Source organism: Pagrus pagrus (genome assembly GCF_965226575.1).
Source record: "Pagrus pagrus genome assembly, chromosome: 19".
In the NCBI taxonomy this organism is placed as follows: Eukaryota; Metazoa; Chordata; class Actinopteri; order Spariformes; family Sparidae; genus Pagrus; species Pagrus pagrus.
The window spans coordinates 1,257,733-1,279,247 of NC_140203.1; the positions used below are offsets into that span (position 1 = coordinate 1,257,733).

At 42.4% G+C, this 21,515-nt stretch overlaps 1 protein-coding gene across 1 annotated transcript; it reads left to right on the forward strand.

The window, feature by feature from the left end:
* The first annotated feature begins 609 nt into the window (after nucleotides 1-609).
* On the forward strand, nucleotides 610-8,799 carry LOC311275344 (BTB/POZ domain-containing protein KCTD9-like). Its single transcript, XM_084383810.1, has 12 exons — nucleotides 610-774; nucleotides 962-1,083; nucleotides 3,895-3,938; nucleotides 4,419-4,512; nucleotides 4,780-4,838; nucleotides 5,185-5,313; nucleotides 5,392-5,459; nucleotides 5,548-5,643; nucleotides 6,380-6,529; nucleotides 6,640-6,745; nucleotides 6,854-6,987; nucleotides 7,108-8,799. The coding sequence occupies exons 1-12, from the start codon at nucleotides 727-729 to the stop codon at nucleotides 7,222-7,224; spliced, it is 1,167 nt and encodes a 388-aa protein (XP_084239936.1). The 5' UTR covers nucleotides 610-726; the 3' UTR covers nucleotides 7,225-8,799.
* Nucleotides 8,800-21,515: the final 12,716 nt, after the last annotated feature.

Genomic DNA, 21,515 nt, shown 5'->3' on the forward strand with positions numbered 1-21,515 from the left:
TGGAAAGTTGCAGCTGATGTTCATAATACTTAATAAACGTTAATAAATCCTGTGTAGTTCATTATAAACATTATTTGGATGCCGTTAGAGAGTTGAACTGATGTTTTTCAACATTTATAATAACTTAATAAATGTTTTATGAACCATTTCATTGTTTCCTAACAGTGAAGTTACTGAACTAAATCTAATAAACTATAAATTTACCAGTTAATAATGATGGTCATTATAAAGTGTCTGTAAAGTTCTTTTAAGCAAAGAAATAAGTTTAATACATTTAAGTTAAAATCGGCCATATTTGTTACTTTTCTTCTTCTTCTGTCAGAATTTGTCTGTTTGCTGTAACTAATATTATTTCCTAAATTATTATCGATCCTGTCAAAATGCAGAGAAATGCAGATTTATAATTATAATATAGACACATAATTTAATTAATAATTAATTAAATAATATAATTTAGAGTAAATCTACTTTTGAATAATAAAGTGAATGAAAACTCAAAACAATAATAAAAACATTTAATTATTTTGTGATGCTTTGCTGAGATGTGGTGGTCCCGCCCCCTCTGTTTACCGATTGGCTGTTGCCTTTCGCACTGAGCAGCTGATTGGCTAGTTCCGCTTCCCTGTGCGTTTGAGCGGAGTGAGGAGAAAAGGAAGGAAAGAGGTTAAAGAAGAATGTTTTGATGTTCTAATGGGTCGGACCCGGTTCGGTTGATCCTATTCTGCCATGAGAAGAGTCACACTGTTCGTCAACGGAACCTCCACGAATGGAAAGGTAAGCTGCGGAGGACAACACGTTAGCTGTGTCGTTAGCTTTCATGTGTTCGCGCACAACAACAACAAAACAGGCTAGTTTAGCTCAGCATGACGTCAGCTGGTTACAGCTAACCGTTACTGTCGGACATCTTGTTGAGTGTGCGGCGCCTCGCGGGCTGACGGCCGGTACCGGTGCTCTCCCGCAGGTGGTGGCCGTGTTCGGCTCCCTGGAGGACCTGCTGTCCGCGGCCGGGTCCAAACTGGGGATCAGAGCCTCTAGTGTCTACAACGGGAACGGCGGCCTCATAGATGACATCACGCTAATCAGGTGAGACTGGAGAGCAGGTAGACTGTGACGTCACACACACAGGAAGCGCTCAGCTCCTGTACTCGAGTGTAAGTAGAAATACTCTGGTACAAGTTAAAGTACTGCACTGTAAACAATAAGTACTCTGGTACAAGTTAAAGTACTGCACTGTAGAAATACTCTGGTACAAGTTAAAGTACTGCACTGTAGAAATACTCTGGTACAAGTTAAAGTACTGCACTGTAAACAATAAGTACTCTGGTACAAGTTAAAGTACTGCACTGCAGAAATACTCTGGTACAAGTTAAAGTACTGCACTGTAAACAATAAGTACTCTGGTACAAGTTAAAGTACTGCACTGCAGAAATACTCTGGTACAAGTTAAAGTACTGCACTGTAGAAATACTCTGGTACAAGTTAAAGTACTGCACTGTAAACAATAAGTACTCTGGTACAAGTTAAAGTACTGCACTGCAGAAATACTCTGGTACAAGTTAAAATACTGCACTGTAAACAATAAGTACTCTGGTACAAGTTAAAGTACTGCACTGCAGAAATACTCTGGTAGAAGTTAAAGTACTGCACTGTAAAAAATACTCTGGTACAAGTTAAAGTACTGCACTGTAGAAATACTCTGGTACAAGTTAAAGTACTGCACTGTAAACAATAAGTACTCTGGTACAAGTTAAAGTACTGCACTGCAGAAATACTCTGGTACAAGTTAAAATACTGCACTGTAAACAATAAGTACTCTGGTACAAGTTAAAGTACTGCACTGCAGAAATACTCTGGTACAAGTTAAAGTACTGCACTGTAAAAAATACTCTGGTACAAGTTAAAGTACTGCACTGTAGAAATACTCTGGTACAAGTTAAAGTACTGCACTGTAAACAATAAGTACTCTGGTACAAGTTAAAGTACTGCACTGTAGAAATACTCTGGTACAAGTTAAAGTACTGCACTGTAAACAATAAGTACTCTGGTACAAGTTAAAGTACTGCACTGCAGAAATACTCTGGTACAAGTTAAAGTACTGCACTGTAGAAATACTCTGGTACAAGTTAAAGTACTGCACTGTAGAAATACTCTGGTACAAGTTAAAGTACTGCACTGTAAACAATAAGTACTCTGGTACAAGTTAAAGTACTGCACTGCAGAAATACTCTGGTACAAGTTAAAATACTGCACTGTAAACAATAAGTACTCTGGTACAAGTTAAAGTACTGCACTGCAGAAATACTCTGGTACAAGTTAAAGTACTGCACTGTAAAAAATACTCTGGTACAAGTTAAAGTACTGCACTGTAGAAATACTCTGGTACAAGTTAAAGTACTGCATTGTAAACAATATGTACTCTGGTACAAGTTAAAGTACTGCACTGTAGAAATACTCTGGTACAAGTTAAAGTACTGCACTGTAAAAAATAAATACTCTGTTACAAGTTAAAGTACTGCACTGTAAACAATAAGTACTCTGGTACAAGTTAAAGTACTGCACTGTAAAAAAAATACTCTGGTACAAGTTAAAGTACTGCACTGTAAACAATAAGTACTCTGGTACAAGTTAAAGTACTGCACTGTAGAAATACTCTGGTACAAGTTAAAGTACTGCACTTTAAAAAATACTCTGGTACAAGTTAAAGTACTGCACTGTAGAAATACTCTGGTACAAGTTAAAGTACTGCACTGTAGAAATACTCACACTGAGTTGTGTATAGCAACATGTTTCATTGTTTATTCTGTAACATATCTGAATTTTATGTTTTGGGTTATGTGAATATTTTTTGTTGTTGTTTTATTTGACCTCATCAGCACCGCCTGGATTTAATTAAGCAAAGAGGTGATAGACTTCCATTGGATAATTACTGCAGTGATCAATATGTTTCCGCTGGTTATTTAACTAACTGATGCCGTGATGCAGACAGCCTGTCAGAAGAAACATCCTGTGGTCGAGGAAAAGGTGTCACTTTGTGTCAGAAGACTCAAATTATTGGCTACTCGAGCAAAGAAAACAACTAAGGAGACGTTGAAACTACTGACACTGGGTCCAGAACTGTCCAACACATTATTAAAACCTGGAAGGATCGTGGTGAACCTTCATCTTCAGTACGAAATGTGGTCGGACAAAAACATTGGACGATCGTGATGGAAGATCACTTAAACGTTTGGTGAAATGAAATGGTAAAAATCAACAGTAGAGCTCACAGCTGTGCTTAATAGTGGAAGTAAGAACATTTCCACACACAGTGAAGAGGACTGAGGGGACTGGGACTAAACAGCTGTGTAGCCTGAAGAAAACAACCTGTCAGTGAAGCTTATCTGAAAAAATGCCCTAAAAATGAGGTCGGCTGACTTCATGAATATACTGAATGAGCAGGTTTTTCCATCAATGGGTTTTTTTCTTCCCTGATGACACGGGCGTGTTCCAGGATGACAATGCCTCGATTCATCGGGCTCAGATTGTGAAAGAGTTCAGGCAGCATGAGACTCATTTTCACACATGGATCGACCACCACAGAGTCCAGACCTGAACCCCACTGAGATCTTTGGGATGTGCTGGAGAGACTCGGCCCGACTCTCCCGTCATCAGTACAAGATGTTGGCGAAAAATTTGTGCAACTGCGCGCCGTAATCAAAGCTAAATATAAAGTAATCCTTCTGCAGTAAAGTGTACTCATCTATCTGATGTCATTAGATGATTGTGAAATATATTAGAGAGCTGAAGTCTCGCCCCCTCCTGTGGACCCATGTGGACCTCGTTTCAGAGTCAGTCAGAGCATCATACATGAAACATTGAGTTTGTTCTGATGTGATTGTGTGTTTCTGCCTGCAGAGACGATGACGTGCTGTACATCTCAGAGGGAGAGTCGTTTGAAGGTGAGTCCTGAAACAAGTATTCAGATCTTCTGCAGAAGTGAACGAATGTAAAAATATTCTTTTACACTTTAGCAGCTGAATGTTGTCATCCACTGTTTCCTCTGGTTGAAGTACAGGAAGACACTCTGAGTCTGACTCGATGGGTCACAGAACCTGGGAGCTATTAAAAAAACGTGCAGATTTTCCTTTAAAAATATTAATAAAAATTTGAAAAAGGCCCAAAAATCCAATTAAACGAGATGTGTCGCCTTCAGCTGGTACACTGCAATCATTTTCTATTCAAACATTTCTATTGAGTCAATTGATTACTCTTCAGTGATCAAAATAGTTACACATACTTAATAAAGTATAATTTTGTAACCAGAATTTACACTAATGACGGCTCGGAGGTTTTGAAGATAATATTGGCTGTAGGTGAGACAACAGCAGTTTGTGTCACCTACAGCCAATATTATCTTCAGTAACTTTACCTGTGTGTAGACCCTCAGGACGACCTCGGCGGCCCCGAGAAGGGTCAGACTCACACTGACTGGCTGACGCTCAACGTCGGCGGACGCTGCTTCACCACCACGAGGTAAATATGACCGTTAATGACTGTTTACCACTCCATGTTCCTTTGTGTTCAGCTGTTAGCTGTTAGCTCTGTTAGCCAAACACACTGCAGGACTCTGTGCTGCTAATGCTAACAGCTAACTAGCTCTGCTCCCGCCGAGTTCAATACAGATTTTTTGTTTACGATCCCTCGTCAGTGTTGAGTTTACTGTGTCTTCATCATATTGTTTTATGTTTATTTAACTGTATGATTTTACTGTACATCATGTGTTTGTGTGTGTTTGCTCAGGAGCACGCTGGTCAGTAAAGAGCCTGAGAGTATGCTGGCACACATGTTCAGAGAGAAAGGTGAAGTCACTCAATGAACGCTTACTTTTTTTATTTTCAAGGAACAGTTCACCAAAAATTAAAGTCAGGTGAAGTCTCGCAGTCCACAAAACATTTCTGGAGCTTCACAGTAAAACAACTGAAGCAGCTGGAGACTTGATTTAAAACAGAGAAACAACCAAAGAAACATCAGATGACTTCAGGTGTTCAGCAGAACGCTGCGACGCTGTTTTACTGTGAAGCTCCAGAAATGTTTTGTGGACTGCGAAGCTTCACCTGACTTTATATCAGCATCAGATAGTGACTGTATTTTACTTGTTGAGCGAACTGTTCCTTTAAATAACTGACGTCGTCTCCCTGAGTTCAGATGTTTGGGGGAACAAGCAGGACTCTCAGGGGGCGTACCTGATAGATCGCAGTCCGGACTACTTTGAACCCATTCTGAATTATCTGAGACACGGACAGCTCATCATCAACGAAGGCATCAACCCTCTGGGTACAAAACACACTTACACACACTGTTCAACAGGTCGCAGGTCACAGCGTGTTCTCACCTGCAGTGTTTCCTCTGCAGGTGTGCTGGAGGAGGCTCGGTTCTTTGGCATCGAACAGCTCGCTGAACAGTTGGAGACCCTCATAAAGGTGTGTGTGTGTGTGTGTGTGTGTGTGTGTGTGTGTGCAGCACACGTTCTGCAGACGTTTGACCTCCACCTGTGTGTCTCTTGTTCAGTCCACCCAGCCTCCTGATGACCACTCCCCTCTGACCCGCAAGGAGTTCATCAGATTCCTGTTGGCCACGACGACCAAGTCAGAGCTGCGATGTCAGGTAAAAAAAAATCAACACGCTGAAGTGGAGACTCTACAGGTGGAAACACAGATAACTCGTCGTCTTCTGTGACATTTTACAATCTGTGTTTTTAAAATGAGTTTTCCTCAGACTCTGAGACAGAAGTCAGCAGCTCTGACAGACACCAGACTTTCCAGTTTCATTCGTCTCTGTTAAGCGCTGACCGATACAGATTTTTCACGGCCGATATTTGCACAGATTATTATTAATCCAGCAGACCGATAACCTATAATTGAAATCGATATACAGAAATAGGATATAACTAACTGCAGTTTACTGAAGAACTGAACGTACGTACACGTTGGAGGTACTTTGCTTCAGTATTTCTGTTTTCTGCTCTTTAATCCTTTCACTCCACTTCGTTTGATAACTTTAGCGAGCAGATTCAGATGATTCAGATGATTCAGTGCTGACCGGCTGTTACCGGTGACATTAGACGGTGTCGTGGACACTGCAACCACAGAGTGATGAACACGAACAGTGACAGGATGCTGCATTTTGAATTTTTTTATTTTAGCGACAATCAGACACAGAGTTTGTTTATACATCATTCACAGCCTGATTTATTAACATTTTATTATGAAGAACATGGAGAAAATGTATTTCTTTTATGGCTGTTGACAGTATTTTCTGATTTGTGGTGTGATTAACAGAGAACCCAACATGAGATAATGCATCATTAGCATATTTTACATTGTGTGTTTGTGGTCTGCAGGGTCTGAACTTCAACGGTGCAGATCTGTCTCGTCTGGATCTGCGCTACATCAACTTTAAGATGGCGAACCTGAGAGGAGCCAACCTGACCCACGCCAACCTGAGCGGGGCGAACCTGGAGAGAGCCGACCTGTCCATGGCCTGTCTCGATGTGAGCGCCGCGCTCGTGTAGTCACACGTTTGTGATCGGAGACATCTTAACTAACTGTTCATACTGTGTGTGTGTGTGTGTGTGTGTGTGTGTGTGTGTGTGTGTCCCAGGCAGCCAACCTGCAGGGTGTGAAGATGCTGTGCACCAACGCTGAAGGAGCGTCGCTGAGAGGCTGTAACTTTGAAGATCCTGCTGGAATCAAAGCCAACCTGGAGGGTGAGGCAGCCAATCACACGTGTTCTTCAGACCTACCTGGGCAGGTGGAGTTTGTGTTGAACTCATGTCTGAGTGTGTGTGTTTGTGTGTGTGTGTGTGTGTGTGCAGGAGCCAACCTGAAGGGTGTGGACATGGAGGGAAGTCAGATGACGGGGATCAACCTGAGAGTCGCCACACTGAAAAACGCCAAACTGAAGAACTGTAACCTGAGAGGAGCCACGCTGGCAGGGACGGACCTGGAGGTGAGGACACGCATACACACACACACAGACACACACACACACACACACACACACACAGACACACACACACACACACGCTGTACATCCGTGATACATTCAAGTGTCGTATGTTTTTCCCAGAACTGCGACCTGTCGGGATGTGACCTTCAGGAGGCGAACCTGAGAGGCTCCAACGTGAAGGGAGCCATCTTTGAGGAGATGCTGACTCCTCTGCACATGTCTCAGAGTGTGCGGTAAAACACCAGCGTCTTCCATACAGTGCTTTAAACCACAACATACATACACTCCCAGTGGAGAGGAGTCGGCCTCAGTACAGGTGACACAGGTGTGTTTCATGATCAGACACAGAAGATATCAACATATGCACAAACTAATACACACCGAACATAAAGATATAACGTGAATCTGTCTTCAAATCGACCTTTGTTCTTCATGTTGTTGAGTTGTGTATTTGTTTGTGGATCAGATGAAGAGTTTGCAAACATCTTCATTTACCCACAAATCATCTCACACACACACACACACACACACACACACACACACGTGTAAACGTTTGCAGTTGTGGATCATGAAACACACTCCAGCAGCACTGACACGAGTCCGTCTCCCGTCTCCTCTGATGACGACCACTGAATGCCAAACTTCATCTTTTGCTCTGAAACCAAACGCTTCCATTTTTCTACACGTCTATAAATCCTCCGCAGACAGAAGCAGCTTAGTAACGTTTAGTTTGACACGTCTTCTGTGAGGAGACGACACGACTTGTTTTTGAGTTATCGACGGGCTTTTGAATGTAGTTCTGATTGTTAATAAAAGTCGTCCGCCTTTAGCGCAAGTTTATCATGTTCATGAGCCTTTAAAACTCTCTGAGCAGTGTGAAAGTTGTGTCAAACGTATTTTAATTTAATCAACTCAATCTTCAATCTGACTGAAATCATTCTGATCAGTTTACATCTTAACTGTTTACACAGACGCCAAATCAAGTGATCGATGTGTGTTTACATGAATCAAACTGTTTTAACATGCAAACTGGTTCTGCCCGTTAAAATGTGTCTAATCTGCTGGAAATATAACAGAAGAAGTTGTTTTTCCCCAGTTTCCTTCATTCATTTCCTCCGTACGTTGATACATTTTTCAGGATGAACTCTGTCTGCGGAAAAATATTTGCATTTGTTGTTCGGTGGATTCTGGCTTCAACGAGCCGACTGTCATCTTCTCGAACAGCGTCCCTTCTTCTTTTCTTTTCCACAGAATGAAACACTCACCGGTGCATTTATCAGATTTATTAGTTTCCTTCATCAACATAGCTTCAGGTGATCAGGTGTTAAATGGACAAAGTGTCTTCTTCTCTCAGAGGATGAAGCGTCCTGTTTAAATATCTTCAGTCTGTGTTGAACTATGTGTATTTGAACCTCCATCAGATTACCTCTGACAGCTGCTTCTGACGTCGGTCCTGCTTGTTGTCTGTCGTGATATTAAATTAAAACAAATGTAGAGTCAGAAAATGTTTATATGGACCGTAAAGAACAATCCTGGTGAACTAGAATAAAAGTCAGACGTATTATAGAAACGCGTAAACGTGTCGGAGCTTCATGGTGACACTGTTGTTTTATACGTGACGTCTGCTCGTCACTGCGCTCACAGGAAATGTATATTTTAGTAAATGTCACATCTACTGAACGATGGTCTGTTTACTGTGTTACGTTCATGTGATCTGGTTTTCAATGTGAAACCATCGAGGTGCTGAACCTGAACGTCTCTTCTGCTGTCACATCGTTATTTTATGTTAAATAAAACTTTTCCTGAAAAATCTTCTCTTGTTTTGTTTTCTTAAAACATAAAGATATTAATTATTACACGACACTGTGCTGCGTTACAGCTGCTGGATGCTGTACCTTAATATACCAGCAGGGGGCAGTGTTGCCTCAGCATTAATGTTAATGAGTGAGAGTTTCCATCCAACATGTTTTTTTAACCTTAATTCACTGAGGAGAGTTTCACTGAGACGGAGCACCTCCTCTGCACTTGTAGTAAAGTAACAAGTAAAAGTAACAACATGACGGTAAAATAAAAGATATTTAAGTTTCATGATCGGAAAGGTTCAGTAATTTACTTGAACAGCTGCTCGCTGTAGTTTTTAATCAAACTAACAAAAGGAAATAGTGCATCTGTTGGGATCTATTTTCAGCGGTGGATGAATCCACATTCGGTGCTCTTGTGCCTTAATTCTCAAACTATGGTCGTTTTGTGGTACTGTGGTACATTTAAAAACACATAATACTAAAATACTGCAGAATTTCAAATTAAAACACTGAAACTTAAATGTAATTCGAAGAAAGTTTTGTCTTTTCTATGAAGTTGTATTTTCAGCCTGCTGCCTGGTCACATTGATGCACGTTGCGTCCACATACTGAACGTCACGCACGATTAATTTACCGCTAAAGTGAATGAAATGACAACACAGAAGCTGAAGCGTTCATAACACTCGCTTACATTAGCAGGAAACGGTGCAAAACAGTGACAGACGTGACTCAACGTCAGTCATAATGGTGGGACTTGATGAGACCGTATCACAAGTCTGATCCATCGACCCTCACTGTTCTTCTCTGGTGTTGATGAAAAACTCCACTATGCTTCAGGCCAAACCTCCAGATCCGGCCCTCCACAGATGGAGACTGAAGTTTACATCTGTGGTTTATTTACGTACACATGCATTCAGGCCGGAGCGTAAACACAGGACCATGTAAACAGGTGGCGACTAAAAACAGCGACCTGAGCTCTGATGATGGAGCTGTGTTGCTCTGCAGGAACGTGGTGCAGTGTTTATGTGGGGAAATGAGGCTGTGGGTGGAGGGTCCTGATTGGTGGTTTGTGGCCGGGAGACAACAACTGGTCCAATCATAGTTCAATACACATCTGTAAACCACAGCCACAGGACAGTGAGGCTCAGGAGCACTCAGAGTTCAGCTCCTTAAAGCTGCTTTCATCGAGCTTTGGAGAAGAAGGAAACTGAATTAGCAACTGATTGCTAACAGTTTCTGCTGAGGTAGCTGGGGACTCGTTTTAAAACGTAAACACAACTAGAAAAACATCAAATGTTAGTATCACACGTGTCTACAGAGCACGGGTACGTTACATTTGTATGTTTAATATCCAGAGGAGCCAACAGTCCTCACAGTCTGTCCTCCAGGAGAAGTCCAGGTACTTGTGTGAAAACAGACTCTGGTAAAAGTAGAAGTGCTGATTCAGCTTCTTTACTCCAGTAAAAGTAATCGAGTACAGGCTCTGACATGTACTCAGAGTATCAGAGTGAAAGTCTCCCTCTGAAGGACATTTGTGGTCAAAGCTAACTGAAGCTCACGTCATATTAATATAATTCAAAGACTATTAAAGTTAAAGGTAGAGTCAGTAGGATTTGTCCCAGCTGTTCCTGAACGCACCACAAAGATAGTTGATTGTTGAGTCTCATTCCCAGGACGTCAAATAGCCACATGTTGGGTTGGTAAAGCGTCCCGAGCAGCAACAAAGAGAGAAAATAAGAAACTCTCTGCAGATACGAGACACTAACACGCCTTTTCTCCCCATTCAGCCTCCCTCTCTGTCTGTTCACGTCTTTTACGTCTTTGTCTCGTCTCGCTGCGTCTGCCGTGCGTGATGTGCTCTGATCGGTCGACATCAGTCTTGTGATGTTGGGAAGGCGGCGTGCGATGACGCCGAATAACAATAATCCATAATTCACCTCAAATGCATCAAACTAAAGTAACGAGGCTGTTTTGAAGCTGTGAGGAGGAGAAAGTTCAGATGTAGAGAGGGAAAGTCTCAGATACTCAGGTACAGTACAAATACCTGATAATCAGGATTGTGGAAGTTCTTGTCTTTGTTGTTCAACAACCAACATTTCTGATGAAAATGATTTAAAGTGTTATATCTTTCACTGCTTATATCTGTTGAATTCATCTGCAACGTTCACTGATGTCATATTTTGCAGCTCGGATCCACATCATCATCTTGTGGTTTTCCATTTAACCAATATCAGCTGTGTCGTGGTCCTGGCCGGTAAGAACCGTCCTGACAGCTGCCAAACACAACACTCCTCCTGGCTTCGCTCACCGTGTGTTACAGGAAACTGGTGGGTGGATTTTCTGAGGCCGACAGGAGAAAACTGTGTTGCTTCACGTCGTGTTTGGTCAGACTATACTGAGCTCTTGGCTTTAATAGAAGGAAGAAACTGCATGACTGTGGGCTGGAAGTGTTTATGTTGAAGCGGCTGCTCTCTGCACACCTTAATGTGCTGAGTGTGCTCATTACAGTTTGGTCAATAACACCGGAGGGTGCTGCAGGGATAGAGGGTCCTTCTGTAGCAAGATTCAAACCAGCAAATTACACAACCGGCCAACAAACTTTGGCTAAAGGACAAACGTTAGGAGCTCCAGTGTTTACCGGTGAGTGGTTCAGGGTGTTCGCTGGTGTATTTACTCAGCCGTCAGGTTTATGCTCCTTCCTGACTGTCAGGCTCCAAAAATCTGTGTAGGAAACCATCTTCTTGTGGTTCGTTCAGTCTTTGTAGGCTTCAACTCACCTTCAGAGTTGCTTGTCAAACTTACTTAATGCAATACTATAAAACTATGTTCTGTAAAATGGGCTCATGTCAAACACAACACCAATAAACCACGTAGTTAAAGGAGCAATTTGTAAAATACGACCAGAAGTTAGTTTAAAACAAACAAACGAAAGGAAAACTGAACTAACTTCATCAACAGTGTTGATGTTCTGTCAAAGATGTCTCTGTTCTGTGTTACAGAGATGTCTACTGAAGTTAGCATGCTAACCAGCTAGCTCCTAACAGCACTCTGCAGCTCCAGAGGTGATAGTCTGATAGTTTCAGCTGTGAGATGAAAAAGCAGCCAGACTTGTACTATGAACTCACAAAATGTCAAGACAGGAAATATTTCTGTCTGACAGAAGACCTCAGTCATGGGTCAAACATATTACATCCTCCGCTTTCCTGTTTTTATTTGTTTTCTCGAGATCCCGAGAAAACAAACTCTGTGTCATTATCAAGAGATAAGAAATGTTCTTTTCCTGAGATAACGACGAAAGCTATCATGAGGAAACGACTTCAAAAGATTCATAAGAAGTAGACCATTACACACTCTGCTGTGAGGGGGTTGGGAGTTTCAAAGCAAACCACATGAACTTTTAAAGATTTTTTGCAGTTACAATGGATACTCCTTAATCTGACTGATCCAATAAACATAAAGCTGTGAGGACTAAGAGGGAAAGACCTTTTGTTTTCTTGTCATAAAAAGTATCTTGTTATGTGTGTATGAAGTTACAACATTTGTTATCCTGTGATAATAAAATAACTCATGATCTTGAGAGAACAATTAAATTGAACTTGTTATCACGTGAAAACAGAGGAAATATGTTCGACCCATGACCGTTTAGGACTTCCAGACTATTGTCTTACTTAATGAATTAAAATACAACCGTCCACCGTCTGAACTCAAGCTTCTCTATCTGACTGAACAAAGACGAGCTTCATCGTCAAACACACTTCATTCAAACTGGACACACACTGAGTCAAAGTCACCAGAACAGTGTTGGTTTGTCTCCACAGTCAGCTCTGGTTCGGTCCCAATCAGTCCTGAGTTCAGTCTCAGTCTGGTACAGAAGTCTTTACTGGGAGGCTGGTCTACTGGCTCCAAACCCACGAGCTAATTAGCTAATGGTACCTAGCCACAGCCCAGCATAGCTAGCAAAGTACAGCAGTTGTCGGCTACTTTGCTCTTTAGTGTGTTTTTGATAAGCTGTCACAGGAAGAAAGATTTGTGTGTCATCAGCGTAAAAACATTATAATTTATGTTTTATTCCCTGTGGAACAACATATTTCACCTTTCACTTGAAGATAACAGTGTTATGACAAATAAGACGATGTGAGTGGACGAGCCAACAACGAGAAGGTTCAGAAGAACATGAAGACATGTTGTCAACACGTCCACGTCCTGAGCTAAAGAAAGAAGATTCAAGCAGACTATGAGCTCATCTTTCATCTCTCCAACTCTGTAAGCTCTAATTAACTTGAAAACCAACGAAACTGACTCTAATTGAACATAACATCAGCTGTTCGACCTCAGTCCGTCCACACGTCTGTCTCGGTGGTGTAATGACAGCAGCCCACTCAGATATGAGCTCATATGAGTCATGGTCACGTCTGTTCCACTGACATCACCCGAACTATCATCTCTAATACCGTCTGTTTTATTAAGATGACCAGGCAATTATTTTATATGAATAACGAGCCTGAAGCCTGCTAGAGGCCACCAGTGACTGAAGGTATCATCACAGTCGACAGCAGGAAGGTTTCTGATGGTTCAGACGAGCTTCCCCTGAGCGACAGTCGAGGAAAAAGAGTTTATCCCCTCAGGAGCATGAATGCCTTCAGCAAACCTCATGATAGTCTGTAGATGACAAAGGAGACATTTTGTCCTAAAGGTGGCACTAGAGGAAAGCTCAAGGATTGTCCAAAATGGTTCATCCTCCTGGGAGTATGATTGTGTCAAGGCTAATGTTGGTATTTGTTGTGGCTGCTCTTATCAATTAGGAGTCGATCAATGTAAAAAGATCCGCTCCCACCGAGTATCGTCACTGACCTCCAGAGGCGAGTCACCTCAAAGTCCATTCGTTCTGACGGGAATCTCTGTGATATTTAGGGTTAGGGTAATATATGTAATATTTCAGTCCGCAGTAAAAAATTAAACCTTTGCTGCTGATTTCTGAGAGACCGTACGACAGTGTGCTAGCTCAGCTAACAGGCTGCTAACTAGCTGACAATATCGGCCCTGTTCTTTCACACATGGCTAAACAGGATGTTTCTATCCATGGTAAAGAAATGAATTATCTTGCGTTGGACACTAGCGTCGTTATTATCCCTATATTCTCGGATCTACAGGCACCAGTCGCACCCCAGTAGATTTTCAAAATAAAACACCCTGTGCCGACTCGGACTGTACAGCACAACAACGTCAGAAATATTAACAACAAACAGACTTAAAACAGACAAATAATGACGAGCTCAGTGGCATCAAGCTGTTACTCTATGGAGCATTTAAGTGTCTTTCAGCTCATTGTTTTGGTTCTACAACAGGCAGCTTCTTCTCACTTATCTCATCGGCGCTGTCGGTACCATTAAATCTGGACCTCGCTCACTTTCACCACATGCTACTCTTTGTTATGGTTGATTTTGTGAGTGTGATCACATCCGTGTGATCCGTCCAGTGCTGCGTTTATCAGGATGAGCTCCACCTCCCACATCACCGGCTGTATATCCTTGATCATAAATCCTGTTCGGCCTGCCAGCACTTTATAGATAACCGGTCGGCCTCTGGACTTCCTGTGAGGCGGTTTGACTGAATACCTGCAGACTCAACACTCCCAGGAAGCTCTGCTGAATCCTGAGCAACCGGCGAAGAAGAGATATTAAATGTTAATAACAGATGAAACTTCAGTTTGGACTTTTACTTTGTGTGTGGGTGTTTTTATGGCCGTATTCTTTATGTGGGTGGGTGTGGATGTGTATGGGCGTGTGTGTGTGTGTGTGTGTGTGTGTGTGTGTGTGTGTGTGGGATGTGGCTTTCTGAGCTCAATGAGGAAACATTTTCTTCAGGCCAAATAAAGCTGCCCATGTAAAGTCCACATTCCTGAGTTTGTGGTGTTTCTGTCTCAAACTCTCTCTCTCTTTCTTTTATGGAGGGAGGAGGGTGTGTGTGTGTGTGTGTGTGTGTCTGTGTGTGTGTGTGTGTGTGTTCGACTTTTAAAGCTCTGCACAAGACTATTATTCAGTTTCAAACACTTTCTGCGGAGCCTCTATCTGCACATATTAAAGTACTTTTCTGTGTACTTATAGCGGTTGTTTAGATGATCATACACGTAGCAGCTGTGTTATGAATGAAAATCAGTCACCGCTGGGAGAAACTCCTACAGATAAGTCCTCATTAGCTCCGCCAGTGCTGGCAGCAGGTTTGGAAAGTAATTAAGTGCCCGAGTACAAACTTGAGCAGTCATGGCCTCTTGTCACGTTTCAGACGTCTGTGAGCTGTTTGTTCTTCAGCCCGAACTGCTCCGATATCTTCATTTAACTGCTCAACGCCCAAAGAGGTCAGATTATCCCAAAAAAGTCAAAGATTAGAGAAAAGGACAGATTCTAAAAACAAAACTTTAAGAGCTTTCTACTTTCCTCTCCCATCAGCCATGTGCGACCCCTCAGATGGATCTGGTGCCCCTTTAGACGGGCCCGACCCAAATGTTGTGAACCTCTGGACTGAACTGTCTCACTGTATATAAAGTAGGTCAAAGTGTTTCCACCTGCAGCGACACGTCGCTCTGACAGAGATGATTCAGGATGAACAATCTATCACTCACCAAGAATCAGCCACAGACATCTACTGCAAGACATGTACTTCTACTGCATGAAGCTGACAATACTTGTGTATTTTTACTGCATGAGGCTGGTAATACTTGTGTACTTTTACTGCATGAAGCTGATAATCGTGTACTTTACCCACACTAAGTGAAGTAACCTGTGTACTCTGTGTCTGTCAGCAGCGTTGAGGATGCAAACGTCTCGGTGAAGCCTTCGACCCGCCCTCGAGCCGCCCAAACCTCCGAGCAGCTCCACAACAATCTGCTGCGGCCTCGATGACCTCAGGGGGACGAACCACACACACAAACATGTGTGTGTGTGCACACGTTTACGACTGAATTACAGGCGTATGAGCAGCGAAAGACCACACAGGACGTTATCAGGGTATAAAACTCTCCGCTTGATTTAAAGCAGCTCTGTAAATACACACTATCTGTCGCACACATGCAGCCTCGCAGGGCATCGTGACGCTGCCCGGCCCTGAGCACACACTCTGTCATTAGACAGCAGCTCTGAGGGGTTCAGCAGCTCCACTAAATTACACACTTTCCTCAGTGAACCTCAGAAAGCCTTCAGGATGTTCCTGTTCAGAGACACACAGAGGACTCTGCTCAGATGTGGTTCGGCCTTCGAGGTCACTTCAACTGTGATTTGCATAAATGTGGACAAGGGAAAAAAATTCAAAGCACAACAGACTCTCCAAGAGCGACTGAGACGGAGAGGACCAGGATCAGAGACCGAACACAGTCAGTCTCACCGACAACAGAGACTCTCTGCATTAACGGTTGTACCACAGATATCAAACCCACTTTTGATCCCAAAGCAAACGTTGAGCTTCAGGTGAAATCTCTGGTCTGGTTCTCCTCTGTAGTTCCTCCTTAAAGGAACAGTTCACCTAAAAAAAGGAAAAACTCAGTCATCATCTCCTCCCCCCATGCTGATGAAAGTCAGGTGAAGTCTCGAGTTGCAGCGTTCTGCTGAACACCTGAAGCAGCTGGAGATGATTTAAACATCAGATGTCTCCACACAGCTCGTCTGCTGTGATCACAGAGATCACAACCTGATCAGAAACGATGTTATTAGCTGCACGCTAACGCTTTTAGCTCAGCGGCTACAGTGAAGATTTCAGCTTAAGAAAGGGTGAAAATAACGTCTAATCAAATCTGTTCCTGCAGACTGTGATCACAGCAGACGAGCTGTGTGGAGACATCTGATGTTTCTTTGTTTTTTCCTTTAAGGTAAGTCGAGTCCTCAGTCGCTGCAGTCCAACCTGCAGAATCCTTTCTTTTTATCTGCACCTGTCTGATAATGAGATTATTGGATAATTGATCAAACCTCGACGTGTGTTTTTCATTTTAAAAAAAGCAAACTGAAAATATAAAATGTTCACAGGTGAGTCATCATGTGAAGGAACAAATCATCGAGACAGTGACTCGAGTCGACTTGAGTCCACGTCTCTGTTAACTTGTGAACCCTGACCTGCAGCATCAGACTCTCCTCTGTAAAAATGATGTTTGAGGCCTGATGGTGGCGCTAGATGAAGGTCAGGGTGTTCACTGTACTCCTCAGGAATGATCCTCTGAAGACGAGGAGAGTCAACGCTCTGAATGTTATCAGTGATCTGGCTGTTAGTTGATGACACATGGAGGTCAGACTGACACACCGACAGTCATCGTCGTGTTGAAGTGGAGAAATCTGTTCAGCTCAAACTAATAACTTTTATAAACATATTTATTATCAGATGTGCCAGTCAGGTCGGTCAGTGAGTCCTCCGTCTGCTCTAGACTTGGGACCGAAGCCACGAATATAAATCTTCTTTTGTTCTGACAGAAACGAGACTTTAGGAACACGTGGATCATATTAGTATCAACAGGAGGCTGAACGTTTAAAGCTGAGTCAATATTTTCACTGGACTGTTCAGTTAATGTTCAGAGACGTTATTAAAACTCTCTGCGGTGAAACACCGGAGGATCACAATGTGCTGCTGTCCACGAGCTGGAGGATGTGGCTTTGACTCATGCTGCACTTATAAAAATATAAAGTGTGGCTGTTTTTCAACAAACTTTATTGTCTTTATATTTATGTGGTTACAATATTTTGTAGTTTTAGAGGTTTTACTGTCGTAACGTTTCTGCACCTGGAGGACAGGAAATATAAAGGAGAGGAAGGGACGGAGCAATGTTACACTGAGGAGTATTATTATTATTATTATTATTATAATCGTTATTATCATCATTATTATCATTATTATCATTATTATTATTACTGCAAGATAATGAAGAACCTCTGATGGAGAATATAAAGTTTCATCATGTAGTTAAAGTATCAGCAGTAAAAGTACACAAGTACAGTCAGCTTCATGCAGTAAAAGTACTCAAGTACAGTCCGCTTCGTGCAGTAAAAGTACACAAGTACTGTCAGCTTCCTGCAGTAAAAGTACACAAGTACAGTCCGCTTCCTGCAGTAAAAGTACACAAGTACTGTCAGTTTCCTGCAGTACTACAGCTGTAGATAAATGCAGTGGAAGGAGTTTAAATCATGATTAGTTTTCTTGCTTTAAACTGAGCTGGAGAAATGAACCCTGCAGCAGCAGATCTCCATCTTCAGAGTCTGTAAGTGTCCAGACAGACGTGATATAAACCTGCACGTCGTATCACTGATCGTTGTGTAATAACACAATCAGACAAACAGAATTCAGTCGTCATTTAAAGTCTGTAAAGACGCAACATGATCCCCTTTTTATTTTGAGCTCCTCATTTTGTCTGAATGGATCTAATTTACTCCAGGAAACGAGGTAATAATCATTGTTTGCGCGGCACTCTGGTCGCTCTGCACCACTCTGGCTCATTTATTACAGACCGGACTGTGATGTGATGGATGAAGCCTGAGCTGTTATTTCCTGTTTGGGTCAATTAGGCTCTGAAGCATTTCCAGCAGCCATTATACCTCCATCCATTGTGCTGCAGGCCTTTAGACTCATGGCTGCTTGTTTGTCTTAGTCTATATACAGTAGATATTTATATATACACAGTACATACATTGTGTTTGACTGTTTATCTGTGAGTCAGAGCTAAACTGGGTTCATTCAAAACAAACATGGAGAAAGAACAGGAACGTTTCGCCGTGTTGTTCTGTGGGCTGCTGTGAATGTACGGTGGCCCTGAGAGTTCACACCGCAACTTAAAGGAGCGCTGAGAGAGGAAATCAAACATTTACAATATTAATGAGGTAATAATACAAACTTTTCTCCATCAGTGAATAAACAAGCTGTTCTCAGAGGAAAATAAGGTCTCACAACACTGTTTGAAGCTAGAAAGGTGGCAGGGTCCGCCACATATAAACAAAGTAAAACGGGATAAATTGTGTTTTTGTCCTTTAAGGTCAGTTTGTTTATTCAGTCATGAAGACAAAGAGAGTTTGATTATTTAGTTTGTTTCGGCAGAAAAGCCAGTGAAGCTCTTTCTCTGCTCATTAACATTTCTACATAGTGCACCTTTAAAGACAAAATAAAGTCAAACAGATAAAGACTTATTTGATGTCATGACCATGTTGCTACCGCACAAAGTGCAGATGGAGGGCAGGAAGTGATTTATGAACGATAGTGATATTTAAGGTTTCTTGGTGATCCACTGAAAAGCACCACGACAAACTCTCAAAAAGTAGGAGACGGATAATGTTTGTGTAGTAGTAGTTTTTTTGAATTGGTTTTCAGTTAAATGTCTGATTGTGAGCTGTAGTTTCCCCGGTAAACACACCGACCTCTTCGGCTGTCTCAGCTGCAGCTCAGAGACACTCTGGCAGCGAAGACCAGCTCCAGAGGACGAGTGACACCGAGAGGAGCAGCAGGAGACCAGGAAGGAGGCTGAAGAGGTCGGTGTGTTTACTGGGAAGCTACAGCTCATAAACCGCCATCAGAACCAAAGTAAAACAGGCAAAACCAGAGCTACACTACACGAACACACAGACTCATCTACGCACTAGCCATAGAAAACCTGGATAGTAATTGTGCAGTAAGACTCTTAGTGGTGGAGACGTTTAAGTCATGTGACCGTGATGTCGTCTGTTTGTAGCCTAGCATTAGCTTTTTACTGCTAGAGATGTAATTTACACTTCAAACATCACAGAGTGGAGTTCATCTGTGGAGATTATCTGGATGAACAGAACCTGGAAGAATCAGAAACTTGTGTTTAATCGTAACATATTTCTTGAACTCTTGTCTGTTTATTCAGTTTTCTCAGCTTCTACCTGTTTGATCTGATGCAGTGATCCGTCCTGCAGTCGTCCCTCTGCAGATCAGATCACAGTTATGTTCAGTCATTATTTTGGACATTCCCTCTCGAGCAGATGTGTGTGTGTGTGTGTGTGTGTGTGTGTGTGTGTGTGTGTGTGGGTTGGTGAGCCACAGCAGCAGCCCCAGCCCCAGCCCAGCGCTAACTACTGACCCTGTTAAACCACAGCCAGACCAGTCTGGACCCACCCAAACCTGGATCCGGAGCCAAACCCCAGACTCTGGACAGTGCGGAGTGGAGCCAGGACGAGCCGGGCCAATAAAAAGCACGTTCCTCTTCACCAGAACCAACCTCAAGACTCTTTCTGACCTCCTACAGCAGCAAACACAGGTGCTCTTCTCATCACACTCCCCCAGCACAGCAGGCGCACGGAGGACGGCTGATGTTTGAGGCAGCGTCAGAAGTTAAACTCGTGTCGATGCAGTTTTTAGTGTTACAGCGTTCAGATAAGCGAAGGATCAGCGATGTAGAAGTGTGTGTTTGGTGGAGGAATCGCACAACAATACACTCTCTGTGTCCGCCGTCTGCTCACAACTCACCCCGAGACAAACACTCACAGTCTTTGTTCACAGCCTGACACTCTCAAACACACATTATGCCAATCTGCCAATGAATTCACAATGGAGTCCATCTGTGTGTGTGTGTGTGTGTGTGTGTGTGTGTGTGTGTGTGTGTGTGTGTGTGTGCTGGGCGGTGATGTAACCAGGGTTAGTCTAAACAGCTGATTATGATCACAGGAAAGTGATACAGAAACTTTCTCCACATGCTCGCCTGGTTCTCAGCTCACAGACAGACTTCAGTTCTGTGGTTTTATCGTTGTTACTTTATTTAACGAGTTATTTGTGAGTGTTTGTGTGTTTTTATGAGTACATTTACTCAAGTACTGTCTTAGAGGAGCTACAAATGTGAGGTACTTTTTCCTTTCATGCCACTTTCTACTTCTAGAAAGAAAGAACCAGGACAGTTTTACTTCACTACATTAATCTGTAATTTTACAGTAAATTACTGGCTAATGATTGCAGTAATTGTGTTTCTACAGCTTCACAGACACCATTTTACTGTGAAAATACAGTATTTAGATGTAAAATAACATTGAGATATAGTAAATATACACTTTTGCCATATATTTACAGCAGTATTACAGCAGTGTACTGTGATTTCATGTTAACAGCCATATTGCTTGTTAGCATGTTCGCCTTTTAGCATGTTCACCTTATTGGACCCCTTGTAGGCCTGTTAGCATGTTAGCCTGTTAGCTCTGGTCTTGCAGTGTGCTGTGAGTACTTTTACTCAAGTAACTGTAAATACCCTACAGGTGAGTTAAACATGGTGTTTGTCTGTTACATGGAAACACTTTTTTTTGGTAGTTTTTGGAGTACTTAGTTACTTTCCCCCACTGGTTTTTAGCGTGCTATTAGTACTTTTAGTAAGTAATCAGATTACTTCTTCCATCGATGTAAATACCCTTCTGTTATAAGTTCAATATAACAGATGAATCTTGAAGTTGCAGTACTTTTTAGGGTTTTTCCTCCACTGGTTTGTACTTTTACTTCTAACATCAGTCTGAATACTGAATGTTGTTACATAGAAAACACTTGTGTTTGTAGTTGCAGTACTTAGTTACTTCCCCCACAGTTTTTTTACAGTATGCTCTGAGTACTTTTACTCAAGTACAGGACGTGATTACCTCCTAATCCCTGACCAAACCTCGGGGAGCACATAAAAACAAATGAGCACTCTGCAGAGCTGCGGAGCTGCGGAGCTGCTGCACAGCAGGAATGTAAAGGAGAGGAAATCCTTTCGCTTCCTGCTCCCGC